Source organism: Eptatretus burgeri, unplaced genomic scaffold, assembly GCF_056783735.1.
Source record: "Eptatretus burgeri isolate ZD-2024b unplaced genomic scaffold, Ebu_testis_v1 Ebu_testis_scaffold_369, whole genome shotgun sequence".
In the NCBI taxonomy this organism is placed as follows: domain Eukaryota; kingdom Metazoa; phylum Chordata; class Myxini; order Myxiniformes; family Myxinidae; genus Eptatretus; species Eptatretus burgeri.
In genome coordinates this window covers 37,501-48,959 of record NW_028222318.1, presented here as the reverse complement: position 1 = coordinate 48,959, position 11,459 = coordinate 37,501, and the positions used below count along the sequence as shown (strand labels likewise).

Sequence of the window (11,459 nt, the reverse complement as noted above, 5' to 3'; positions counted from 1 at the left end):
TCATTTACTTTCAGTGATTATCTATACTATTAAATGAACAAACTGCCATGGTTTCTGAGGAACGTGGCAGAGGGATGAGTCTGTGCTTTGGCACACATGTCCAGTATTGCTTCGGAATACAAATGTCCCCTTTGGTACAGATCCATTATCGCAGTTTCGTGACAAAAGGGTCCAGAATTGCTGTGATGGGTCCCCAACCTGAAACAGCTTATAACCCCCCACCATACGAACACTGCACGAATAGCGTGGCGAGATAGAGTGCATGCAACCGCTTCGCCAATAGCGTGCTGACATTTCCAACCGCGTTCATAAAGCGAGGCCCTGTTTATTTCCTTCCAGTCCTTCCAGACTGTAGTGAGCATTCCGTAAGCCACAAGATGCCGAAACGTAAAAATGCAGAACCTTCATGCAACAGCAGTACGAAATAGGAAGCGCAGCTATCAAAAGAATATCTCGCCACATGCTCTTGGTGAATTGCAAGACTACAATGAAAGACCATTTCCCCCCATACACAGCATTGGCATGATGGACAATATGTGCTCTTCCTGTGGTGCGTACATGTGGAAAGCTGAACTGCATTCCGGTTGCCTCGGGGTGAACGCTAAATTTTCCACATGCTGGTATGCAAGGAAAAATTCTTCTTCCCAACATCAGTGAACCACCTCGGCTCTTGCAACACCTTTTCACTGACTGCACACCTGAAGCAAGGGATTTTGATCCAACATTTGGGCATACAACTCGAGTTTAGCGTTCGCGTCATTGGGTGTACAGGAAGATGTGTTACCCACAAGGAGCCCATATACGTTCAGAATCCATGGCAGTCTTTATCATAGAATCGGACATTTTTTTCCCGAGAATGGTAAACCGCCGAAGTTTTCGCAAATCTATATCGAGGACACTGCCAACGAAATCGCTCATCGAACAGCATGGAACAGCGACCTGCAACGTGATTTGCTTCAAAAGCTGCAGGCAGTACTGCATGACTGTAATCCATTCGTAAGTGCTTCGAAGCAAGCCGCCGAATTACTGGAACGAGAAGAAAATGATTCCATGAAAAGTCAACCCAACGACGGCTTCTACTCCACGGATAACATTGTTTACAGTGGACTGGGTTAACATTAGAAAGTATGCTCTGCTTTTTTAGATAACAGGCAATCATTTCACGATATACTACAGTGTCACATCCGTGTTATCTTCTAGTTATTTTTAAACATAGTCCCCCTTGAGTTTAGGAACAAACCTGCTGCATTTTGGCTATGCCCCTCTTGGAGTAGTCATTGTCCTTCTTGCCCATAAACTTATTGTCCACCACGATCAGCTCATCATCTTCATCAAAACTCTTCTCTCAAAACTCCAACTTGTAAAACCAGGAGAAATGTGAGGAAGCCAAAAATCTGACGAATAGGATGGATTGTGAAGCAGTACATAGTCACAGTTGATTGCTGAGGGCACTGTTGCGTGCTGCCTCTGTGCACCGAAGCGAGTGCCCCAGTTACCCAGTAGGCTAGCATGGCAGAAAACTTTTGCAGACCACAATGTGTCCCATCTATTGTTTAACAGGTGAAACCAGTGTACAACATGAAATCAAAGGATATTTAATAAGCAATTTATTCATCCCGATTGTCTGCTTTTCAAACACATACCATTTAATAAGATTCCATCACAATGATTTTAACAGAAACACTCAATGATTTTAAAACTCCCCAAAGTTACACATGCCATATTTATTAACTTCTAAAATGCTAAAGGATTACATAATGACAGCTTTCAATGCAGTTTTGATTTAACTCATGACTTTCAAGTTGGCACCTCATCTCAGGTACCCAGTTCTTAATAATAAGACCCCAGCAAGGCAAGAATTTATATTGGAGTCAGTTGTGTTCACATTCAAAAGCAGGCTTTGTTGCACCAATACGATAAGTGCGTGAGTGTGCACCAAGTGATGCTCGACCTGGCCAGTCACGTTGCGAGTCCCAGGAGGGTGATCTTTAGTACCGCTGAAGCAAGCAGATGAACCCCGAGTCCACTGCCTGCCGTTAAGGACCACACTGCGCCCAGCAGTGCCAAAGAATGAGAAACAAGGAACTTGCCTTTTGCTTTTAGATATTCCCAGAGAAGATTTGTCTTAGCACGATGCTGTCTCCACGACACCAGCAGGATGAGAATGGGTTCATCGAGAACACGACTAGCCAGCAAATAAGATCGATCAGCATCCACAGCGATGCAGCTGGGTCGGGATTCAACATGCAACACACTCAGTCATGCGGTGAGACAAGCAACCCTCTCCCAGCACTGTCATTGCTGTTTTTGAGCATGGTTTCTAAAAAATAACTTTCAGCTTAGCCCAGATGTGCACTCACACCCAGCTACAGCTTCTCTCTGGTTACATCGTGTTCCTTCCTTCCTCGTATGGCTCTTGCTGTCGCCTTTTTTTATTGTGTTGCTACAAGGTCACTGTGAAGCCTGATGTCGAGATGCCCACCTGCCTTGGCTTGGCTTTGATATTTGTGTGTACATATCTTTGATCAAAATTTCCCATAACAATTCTTTTCCCCCCAGTCCATCATTCATGCAACTCAGCTACCGCATAGATTCATTTGATTAAGCCAACCCCGCACGTGGCGGGCATGGGTGTGAAGGCTGTCAGGGCACTGCTCAAAATGCCTGCTTTTCCCCACAGTATAAACTTATTCAATCCCTAAGGTGGTTGCCTTTTCCTGAACATACTTTATTTACATTTCGAATGATGTGATATATACTAACTGATCTGTAACAACACTGCAATCAAAGCTGTGTATTGGGAGTGATCCATTGTTCTGGAGAAGCAACACACTTCAATTCAACTTTTTCAGTGCTTGTTCTTGATGGCTTCTGACCAGCAGTTAACATTCTGGGCACTTGTCTTGCTGAAAAGATCGTCATGTGACAATGATTCAAGGAAGACTTCGAGTGCATTGACCAGAATGCTGATGCCCAACTCTCAGTGGTAGCTACCTGATCTTTCTCCAGTGACTTGCCAACTGTCAATCTGCTGTTATTCGTCAGAATATGTGGACGACATCAACTTCTGTGGTGTGACCTGGCTTCCAGCTTCCCATTGGAGCATCTGCATTTTGCTCATCCACAGTCCAGGTTTTCTCTCTCTGTAACGTAAGTTGCGCCTGGCCAGTTTGTTCCGTGCTCATGAAAAGGATATGTGAAGGGGCATCATCCCCCACTATTTGCCACTGCATCCCCATGTGATTCCCTGTTAGGGTCAACCCGTTTAGATGGGATGTACTTGATCACTGCTCTGATTTCAAGTCTTAAGGTTTTTCAAAAACTCCCATTGACACTTTTATGTACAAGTCCGGCAAAGTGCTTAGAATGATGTGTTTGGACCGACCCCACAATATGTGGTGGGTCCAAACATATCCATAAAGTCAGAGCGAGAAACTTTCTGAACACCTCTCCCAATCCAAACTGTGTAAATAATGCCATGAAAAATATAATATCAACACTGTGACTGCAAAAATGTTTATAAATGCAAGGTAAAAATATGGATTGTATGAATATTTTACTGGATTCAATGGATGTTTCAATCTGTTCGACGTTAGAAAAACTGCATATTGTGATCTGATAGCTTCCAGAAGATAATTATCCTGTAGGCATCTCAGTTCTTTAGGGCAACGTAGTTCTCAACCTGGGGGTGGCATGAGATTGTTTTTGGGGGGTCGCGGAAAGGTTGTCAAAACAAATAAAAACAAATTAATTCATAAATATTTTTTGAAAATGATTTTTCAATTAAATCTCCCATGCAGTGTTACAATGCAGTCATAATGGAAACAGATTTGAGCAGCAGAAGTGAAATGTGTGAAGAGAGAGAGATATGTGTGTGTGAGAGAGAGAGATGAGTGTGTGTGTGAAGGAGAGAGTGTGTGTGTGTCGAGAGAGAGAGTGTGTGTGTGTGAGAGAGAGGGAGAGTGAAAGTGTGAAGAGAGAGGAGAGTAAGGGGCTGACGAGGAGAGTGAAGGAAGTGAGAATGTTAGATCTTGAAGTGAGAGATGAGTGTGTGAGTGTACCTTCAGTGTGTGTGAGTGTGAGAGAGAGTGAGGCAGTGAGTGTGTGAAGAAGGGAAGTGTAGGAGAGAGAGGTGAGAGTGGTGAGTGTGTGTGAGAGAGAGTGAGAGAGAAGTGTGAGAGTGAGTGTGTGAGAGAAGTGTGAGAGTGAGTGTGTGTGAGAAGAGAGTGAGAGTGGGTGTGTGAGAGAGAGAGTGAGAGTCGGGTGTGTGAGAGAGAGTGAGTGTGTGAGAGAGAGTGAGTGAGTGTGTGAGAGTGCGAATGAAGGTCTGCGTGAGAGAGAGAAGTGAGAGTGTGAGTGAAAGAGTGTGTGTGTGTGGGAGTGTGTGTGTGTGTGTGTGTGTGTGTGTGTGATGTGTATGCATGTGTGTGTGTGTGTGTGTGTGTGTGTGTGTGTGTGTGTGTGTGTGTGTGTGTGTGTGTGTGTGTGTGTGTGTGTGTGTGTGTGTGTGAGGAGTGTCAGAGAGAGTAAGTATGTGAGAAGAGAGAGAAGAAAGTGAGAGTGTGTTGAGGATAGAGTGTGTGAGAGAGAGGATTAGAGTGTGTGTGAGTGTGAGAAAGTAGAGTGTGAGAGTGAAGAACAGTGTGAGAGAGTGAGAGTGAGTGTGTGAGAGAGTGTGAGTGTGTGAGAGACAGTGAGAGTGAAGTGTGGGGTGAGTGTGTGTAGTGAAGTGGAGTGTGTGAGAGAGAGTGTGTGGCCAGTAGTGTGGTTTGACAGGAAACCAGAGTGAAGTGTGAGAGAAGTGAGAGTGAGACAGTGTGAGAGAGTGAGAAGTGAAGACAGTGTGAAAGTGAGTAGTGAGACAGTGTGAGAGTGAGAGTAAGTGTGTGAGAGTAAGTGTGTGAGAGTGAGATGAAGTGAGGAGTGTGTGAGAGAAAGTAAGTGAAGTGTGTGAGAAAGAAGTGAAGTGAGATGAAGTGTGTGAAGAAAGTGTGATAGATGGTGTGTGTGAGAAGGTAGTGTGGTGAGATGTGTGTAGTGAAAGTGTATGTAGTGAAAGTGAAGTGAGAAAGTGATGAGTGAGTGTGTGAGAAAGGCGAGTGTGAGAAAGTATGAAGTGTGAAAGTGAGGTGTGAAGAAGAGAATAGAGAGGGAAGTGGAGTGTGTGAGAGCAAAGAAAGTGAGGTGTGTGAGAGGGAGTGAGAGTGTCAGAAGCAGTTGAGTGTGTGAGAGAGAAGTGAAGTGAGTGTGTGAGAGTGTCCAGAGAAGTGAGTAGTGAGTGAAGTGACTGAGAGTGTGAGAGATTGAGAGAGAGTGTGAGTGAGTGCAGGAAAGTGAAAGAGGGTGAGATTTGTGAGTGTGTGAGTGAAGTGAGAGAGTGAGTGTGTGAGAGAGTGAGAGTGAGTGTGTGAGAGTAAGTGGCATGTGAGAGAGAGTGAGGGAAAGTGAAGTGTGAGTAATGGGGTGTGTGAAAGTAAGTGTGTAAGAAAATAATGGAAGTCTTCTGAAATCTTGAAGTGGAGGTATGTGCAAGAGTGTGAGAGTGAGTGTGTGAGAAAGTGAGTGAGTGGAAGGTGTGTGAAGAGAGTAGTGAGTGATAATGTGTGAGAAGAAAGTGAAGTGAAGTGTGGTGTGCAGAAGAAGTGAGTGAGTGTGTGAGAGTGCGAGAGTGAGTGCGTGTTGAAGAAGAAGAAAGTGGATGGTGTGTGAGAAGGGAGTAAGGAAGTGTCAGAGGCTTGAGATGGTGTGTGAAAGAAAGTGAGAAGTGAGTGTTGTGAGAGTGTCAGAGAGAGTGAGAGTGAGTGAAGTGAACTATGAGAGTGTGTGAGGTGAGAAGAGAGTGTGAGTGGTGGGTAGAGTGAGAAGTGAAGGTGAGTTTGTGAGTGTGTGAGTGAGAAGTGTGAGAGTAAGTGTGTGAGAGAGAGTAAGTGTGTGAAGAGTAAGTGAGTGTGCAAGAAGTGTGAGAGTGAGTGTGTGTGAGAAAGTGTGAGTGAGTAGGTGTGTGAGAAAGTGAATGAGTGGAGTGTGTGAGAGAAGTGAAGTGAAGTGTGTGTGAGAAGAAAGTGTGTGAGGTGCGAGGTAAATTGCGTGAGAGAAGAAGAAAGTGAGAGTGTGAAGTGAGAGGTGTGTGTGTGTGTGTGTGTGTGTGTGTGTGTGTGTGTGTGTGTGTGTGTGTGTGTGTGTGTGTGTGTGTGTGTGTAGTAGTGTGTGAAAGTGTCAGAAAGTAGTATGTGAGAGAGAGAGTGAAAGTGTGTGAGAAGAAGTTAAGATGTGTGTGAAGTGTGAGAGAGTGAAGTGTGAAGAAGTGAAGACAGTGTGAGAGTGACAGTGTGAGTGTGGAAGTGAAGTGTGTGTAGTGAAGTGAGTGTGTGAGAGAGAAAGTGTGAAGTGTGTGAGAGACAATGAAGTGAAGTGTGGGATGTGAAATGTGTGAGTGAAGTGAGTGAAGGTGTAGAGAGAGTGTGAGAGTAAGTGTGTGAAGAAAGTGAAGAGAAGTGAAGTGAAAGTATGTGAGAGAGTGTGTGAGTGAGTGATGAGTGTGAAGAGTGAAGTGGAGGTGTGAGAGAGTGAACTGAAGTGTGAGTGAAGTCGTGTGTGAGTAGTGAGTGTGAGACAAGAACCAGAGTGAGTGTGAAGACAGAGCCAAGTGAGTGTGAAGAAGTGAGAGTGAGACAGTGTGTGTGAGAAAGTGAGAGTGAGACAGTGTGAAAGTGAGAGTAAGAACAGTGTGAGAGAAAGTAGGAGAGTGAGACAGTGATGTGAAGAAGTGAAAGTGAAGTGTGTGAAATTGAGAGTGTGAAAGTAAGTGTGTGAAGAAGTGGTGAGTGAAAGTGTGTGCAGAGAGAAGTAAAGTATGAAGTGTGTGAGAAAAGTGAAGTGAGTGAAGTGGTGTGTAAAGAAGTAGTGAAGTGAAGTGAAGAGATGATGTGTGGTATGAAGAGTGTGTGTGTAAGTGAAGTGAAGAGTGAAGTGAGTGTGTGAAAGAGAAGCAGAAGTGTGAAGAGAAATGAGGTGTGAGAAGAAGAATAGAGAAAGAGAAATGTAGTGTGTGAGAGAGAAAGTGAAGTTAATGTGAGAGGGAGTGAGAGTGTCAGAGCGAAGTGAGTGTGTGAAGAAGAGAGTGAGTGAATGTTAATGAGAAAGTGAAGTGTGTGAAGAAAGTGAAGTGATAGTGAGTGTGTGAGAGTGTCAGAGAGAGTGAGAGTTACAGTGAGTGAGTGTGTGAGATGAGTGAAAGTGAAGTGTGTGAGAGAAAGTGAAAGTAGTGTGTGAGAAGAGTGAAGTGAAGGAAGTGTGTGAAAGAGAGTGAAAGTGGAAGTGTGAGAGAGAAGTGTGAGAGTAAAGTATGTGAAGAAAGTGTGTGAGTGAAGAGAAAGTGAAAGTGTGTGTGTGAGAGAGTAGTGAGAGTGTGTGTGAAGTAGAGAGTGACTGTGTGAAGTGAGAGATGAAAGTGGGTGTGTGAGATGAAAGAGAGTGAGAAGAGTGAGGAGAGTGAGTGTGTGTGAGAGTGTGTGTGAGTGAAAGTAAGTGTGAGTGAGAGAGAGTGTAAAGAGAGTAAGTGTGTGAAGAGAGTGAGTGTGTGCAAAGTAGTGGTGTGTAGAGAGTGGCAGAAGTGAAGTGAGAGTGAGTGTGTGAGAAAGTGAGAAGTGAGTGTGTGCAGTAGAGTGAGTGAGTGTGTGAAGAAGAGTGAGAGTGAAGTGTGAGAGAAAGTGTGAGGAAGTAAGTATGTGAGAGAGTGTGATGAGTGAAGTGAAAAGAGAAGTGTGTGAGTGTGTGAGAAAAGGAAATAAGGTGTGTGTGAAGATAGATTGAAGGTAGTGGAAGTGTGTGAGAGAGAGAGTGAAGAGTGGAAAGGTGTGTAGAGAGAAGTGAGTGTGTGGTAGAAGTGAAGTGTGCGTGTGAGAGTGAGAGTGAGTGTGTGAGAAGAAAGTGAGAGTGTGTGTGTTATTGAGAGAAAGTAGAGTGTGTGAGAGAGAGAAGTGAGAATGATTAGTATGTGAAGAGAAAGTGAGGAAGAAGCGTGAAGTGTGTGAAGTGTGTGTGATGTGAAAGTGAGAGTGGAGTGCAATGTGAGAGAAAGTGAAGTGAGTGTGTGAGAGAGAAGAGAAGTGTGTGAAAGTGAGTGTGTGTGAGAGAGTGAGAGTGAAGTGTGTGTGAAAGTGAGTGGTGAAGTGTGTGAGAAGTGAGAGAGAGAGATGTGAGTGAGTCTCATGAGAGAGAGAGAAGTGTGAGAGTGAGTAGTGTGTGAGAGAAGAGTGAGAGTGGGTGTGTGAGAGAGAGAGTGAGAGTGTGAGGTGAGAAGTGTGACATGATGTGTGTGTGTGTGTGTGTGTGTGTGTGTGTGTGTGTGTGTGTGTGTGTGTGTGTGGTAAGTGTCAGAGAAGAGTGAGTATGTGTGAGAGAGAGAGAGTATGAGAGTGTGTGAGGATGAGTGTGTGAGAGTTAGAGGTGTGTGTGGAAGGTGTGAGAGAGTGAGTGTGAGAAGTGAGAACAGTGTGAGAGAAAGTGAGAGTGAGTGTGTGAGAGAGAGTGTGAGTGTGTGAGAGACAGTGAGAGTGAGTGTGGGAGTGAGTGTGTGAGAGTGAGAGTGAGTGTGTGAGAGGTGTGTGAGACAGAGCCAGAGTGGAGGTGTGAAGTGAGAGTGAGACAGTGTGAGAAAGTGAGAAGTGAGACAGTGTGAAGAGAGTGAAAGTGAAGACAGTGTGAGAAAGTGAGAGTGAGACAGTGTGAGAGTGAGAGTGAAGTGTGTGAGAGTGAGAGTGTGTGAAGTAAGTGTGTGAGAGTGAGTGAAGTGAGAGTGTGTGAAAGTAAGTAGGTGAGTGTGTGAGAGAGAAAGTGAGTGAAGTGAAGTGTGAGAGAAATCAAGTGTGTGAGTGAGAGTGAGAGAGTGAAAGTAGGTGTGTGAGAAAGCGAGTGTGAGAGAGAGTGAGGGTGTGAGAAAGAATGAGAGAGGAAGGAAATGAGTGTGTGAGAGAGAGAGTAAGTGTGTGAGAAAGTGAGAGTGTCAGAAGCGAGTGAGTGTGTGAAAAATTAAAATTGAGTGTGTGTGAGTGTCAGAGAGAGTGAGAGTGAGTGAGAGAGATTGAGAGTGTGTGTAGGTGTGAGAGAGTGAGACAATGTGAAAGTGTAAGAGTGAGACAATTGTGAAGTGAGACAGTGTGAAAGTGAGACAGTGAGTGTGTGAAGAAGAGTGAGAGTGAAGTGTGTGAGAGAGGTGTGAGTGTGTGAGAGACAGTGAGTGAGTGTGGGAGTGAGAGTGTGAGAGAGTGTGAAAGTAAGTGTGTGAAAGTGAGAGAGTAAGTATGTGAGTGAGTGTGTGAGGTAGTGAGTGGAAGTGAAAGTGAAAGTGAGTGTGAGAAAGTGAACTGAGTGTGTGTGAGTAGTGTGAAGTGAAGTGGCAGAACAGAAACCCGTGAGTGGTGTGTGAAGAAGTAAGTGAGAGACAGTGTGAGAGAGTGAAAGTGAGAATGATGTGAAGAGTGAAAGTAGAGACAGTGTGAAAGTGAAGTAGTGTGTGAAGTAAAGTATGTGAAGTAAGTGTGTGAAGAAAGTAGTGAAGTGAGAGTGTGTGAGAAAGTAAGTAGTGTATATGAAAGAAGTAAGTAAATGAGAGTGTAAGAGAAAGAAGTAAATTAAATGAGAGTAAAGTGAAGTGTGTGTGAAAAGATGAAGTGTGTGTGAGTAAAGTGGGAAAGTAAAATTAGGTGTGTGAAGCGAGACAGTGTGAGAATGAGACAGTGGAGTGTGAAGAAGTGAGACAGTGTGAGAGAATGAAGGAAGTGGAGTGTGTGAGAGAGAGAGTGAGTGTGTGAAAGTGACAGTGTCAAGGCAGTGGAGTGTGTGAAAGAAGTAAGTGTGAAAGTGAAGTGAAGTAAGTGTGTGGTGTAGAAGAGTGAGTGAGAGTATGTGGAAGTGTGTGAGAAGTGAGTGGTAGAGTGAGTGTGAAAGTGAAGTGATGTGTGAAAGTGAGAGTGAGTGTGTGAAGAAGTGAAGTAGTGTGTGAAAGTGCCAAAGTGAGTGTGAAGAAGTGAGAGTGAGTGTGTGAGAAAGTGAGAGTTGTGTGAAGACAGTGAAGTAGTGTGAAAGTGTGAGAGAGTAAGTATGTGAAAGTGTGTGAGTGAAAGTGAAGTAGTGTGTGAGAGTGAAAGTGAGTGTGTGAAGTGAAAGTGAAAGTAAGAGTGTGTGAAGAAAGAAGTAAAGAGGAGAATGTGTGTGTGAGAGTAAGAGTGACTATGTAAGAGAGTGAAAGTGGGTGTGTGAGAGAGAAAGTGAGTAGGTGTGTGAGAGAGAGTGAGTGAGTGAGTGTGTGAGAGAGAGTGAGTGAGTGGTGAGTGAGTGTGTGTGTAGTGAGTGTGTGTGGAGTGAGTGGTGAGTGAGTGTGTGAGAGAGAGTGTGAGAGAAAGTGAGTGTGAGAGAGAGTGAGTGTGTGAGAGAGAATGAGAGTGAGTGTGTGAGAGAGAGAGAGAGAGTGAGTGTGTGAGACTGAGAGTGTGAGAGTGAGTGTGTGAGAGAGAGTGAGTGTGTGAGAGAGTGAGTGAGAGTGAGTGTGAGAGTGTGAGAGTGAGAGTGAAGTGAGTGAGTGAGAGAGTGAGAGTGAGTGTGTGAGAGAGTGAGAGTGAGTGTGTGAGAGAGAGTGAGAGTGAGTGAGTGTGAGAGACAGTGAGAGTGAGTGTGAGAGAGTGTGAGAGTAAGTATGTGAGAGAGTGTGTGTGAGTGAGTGAGTGTGTGAGTGTGTGAGAGAAGAATGAGTGTGTGAGATAGATTGAGAGAGTGAGTGAGTGTGTGAGAGAGAGAGAGTGAGAGTGAGTATGTGAGAGAGAGAGAGTGAGTGAGTGTGTGAGAGAGAGTGAGTGTGTGAGAGTGAGAGTGAGAGTGTGCGTGTGAGAGTGAGAGTGAGTGTGTGAGAGAGAGAGAGTGAGAGTGTGTGTGTGAGAGAGAGAGAGTGAGAGAGAGAGAGTGAGAGAGAGTGAGTGTGTGAGAGTGTGTGTGAGTGAGAGTGAGAGAGTGAGAGTGAGTGTGTGAGAGAGAGAGTGAGAGTGAGTGTGTGAGAGAGAGAGAGAGTGAGAGAGTGAGTGTGTGTGAGAGAGAGAGTGAGGGAGAGAGAGAGAGTGAGAGTGAGTGTGTGAGAGAGAGAGAGTGAGAGAGAGTGAGTGTGTGAGAGTGTGTGTGAGTGAGAGTGAGAGAGTGAGAGTGAGTGTGTGAGAGAGAGAGTGAGTGAGTGAGTGTGTGAGGTGAGTGAGTGTGTGAGGAGAGTGAGTGTGTGAGGTGAGTGAGTGTGTGAGGTGAGTGAGTGTGTGAGTGAGTGAGTGTGTGTGAGTCTGAGAGAGTGAGTGTGTGTGAGTCTGAGAGAGTGAGTAGAGAGTGAGTGTGAGTGAGTCTGAGAGTGAGTGTGAGAGAGTGAGAGTGAGTGTGGGTGAGGGAGTGAGAGAGTGTGTGAGTGAGAGAGTGAGAGTGAGTGT

At 44.9% G+C, this 11,459-nt stretch overlaps 1 protein-coding gene and 1 long non-coding RNA gene across 2 annotated transcripts in view; both read right to left on the bottom strand.

Moving 5' to 3' along the window:
- Positions 1–6: 6 nt before the first annotated feature.
- Positions 7–11,459, bottom strand: part of LOC147007237 (uncharacterized) — a 48,708-nt gene continuing 37,255 nt past the window's right edge. Inside the window, exons 2-3 of the long non-coding RNA XR_015054327.1 lie at positions 1,241–1,394; positions 7–1,026 (exon numbers count right to left, since the gene is read on the bottom strand). This is a non-coding gene — a long non-coding RNA (uncharacterized LOC147007237). The remainder of the gene's footprint in view (positions 1,027–1,240; positions 1,395–11,459) is intronic.
- The window catches only part of LOC147007238 (uncharacterized), a 16,773-nt gene continuing 7,273 nt past the window's right edge, over positions 1,960–11,459 (bottom strand). Inside the window, exons 2-5 of the mRNA XM_085867483.1 lie at positions 8,067–8,207; positions 6,313–6,579; positions 4,782–4,873; positions 1,960–2,136 (exon numbers count right to left, since the gene is read on the bottom strand). Of these exons, the coding sequence (XP_085723609.1) occupies positions 1,960–2,136; positions 4,782–4,873; positions 6,313–6,579; positions 8,067–8,207 (677 nt within the window). The remainder of the gene's footprint in view (positions 2,137–4,781; positions 4,874–6,312; positions 6,580–8,066; positions 8,208–11,459) is intronic.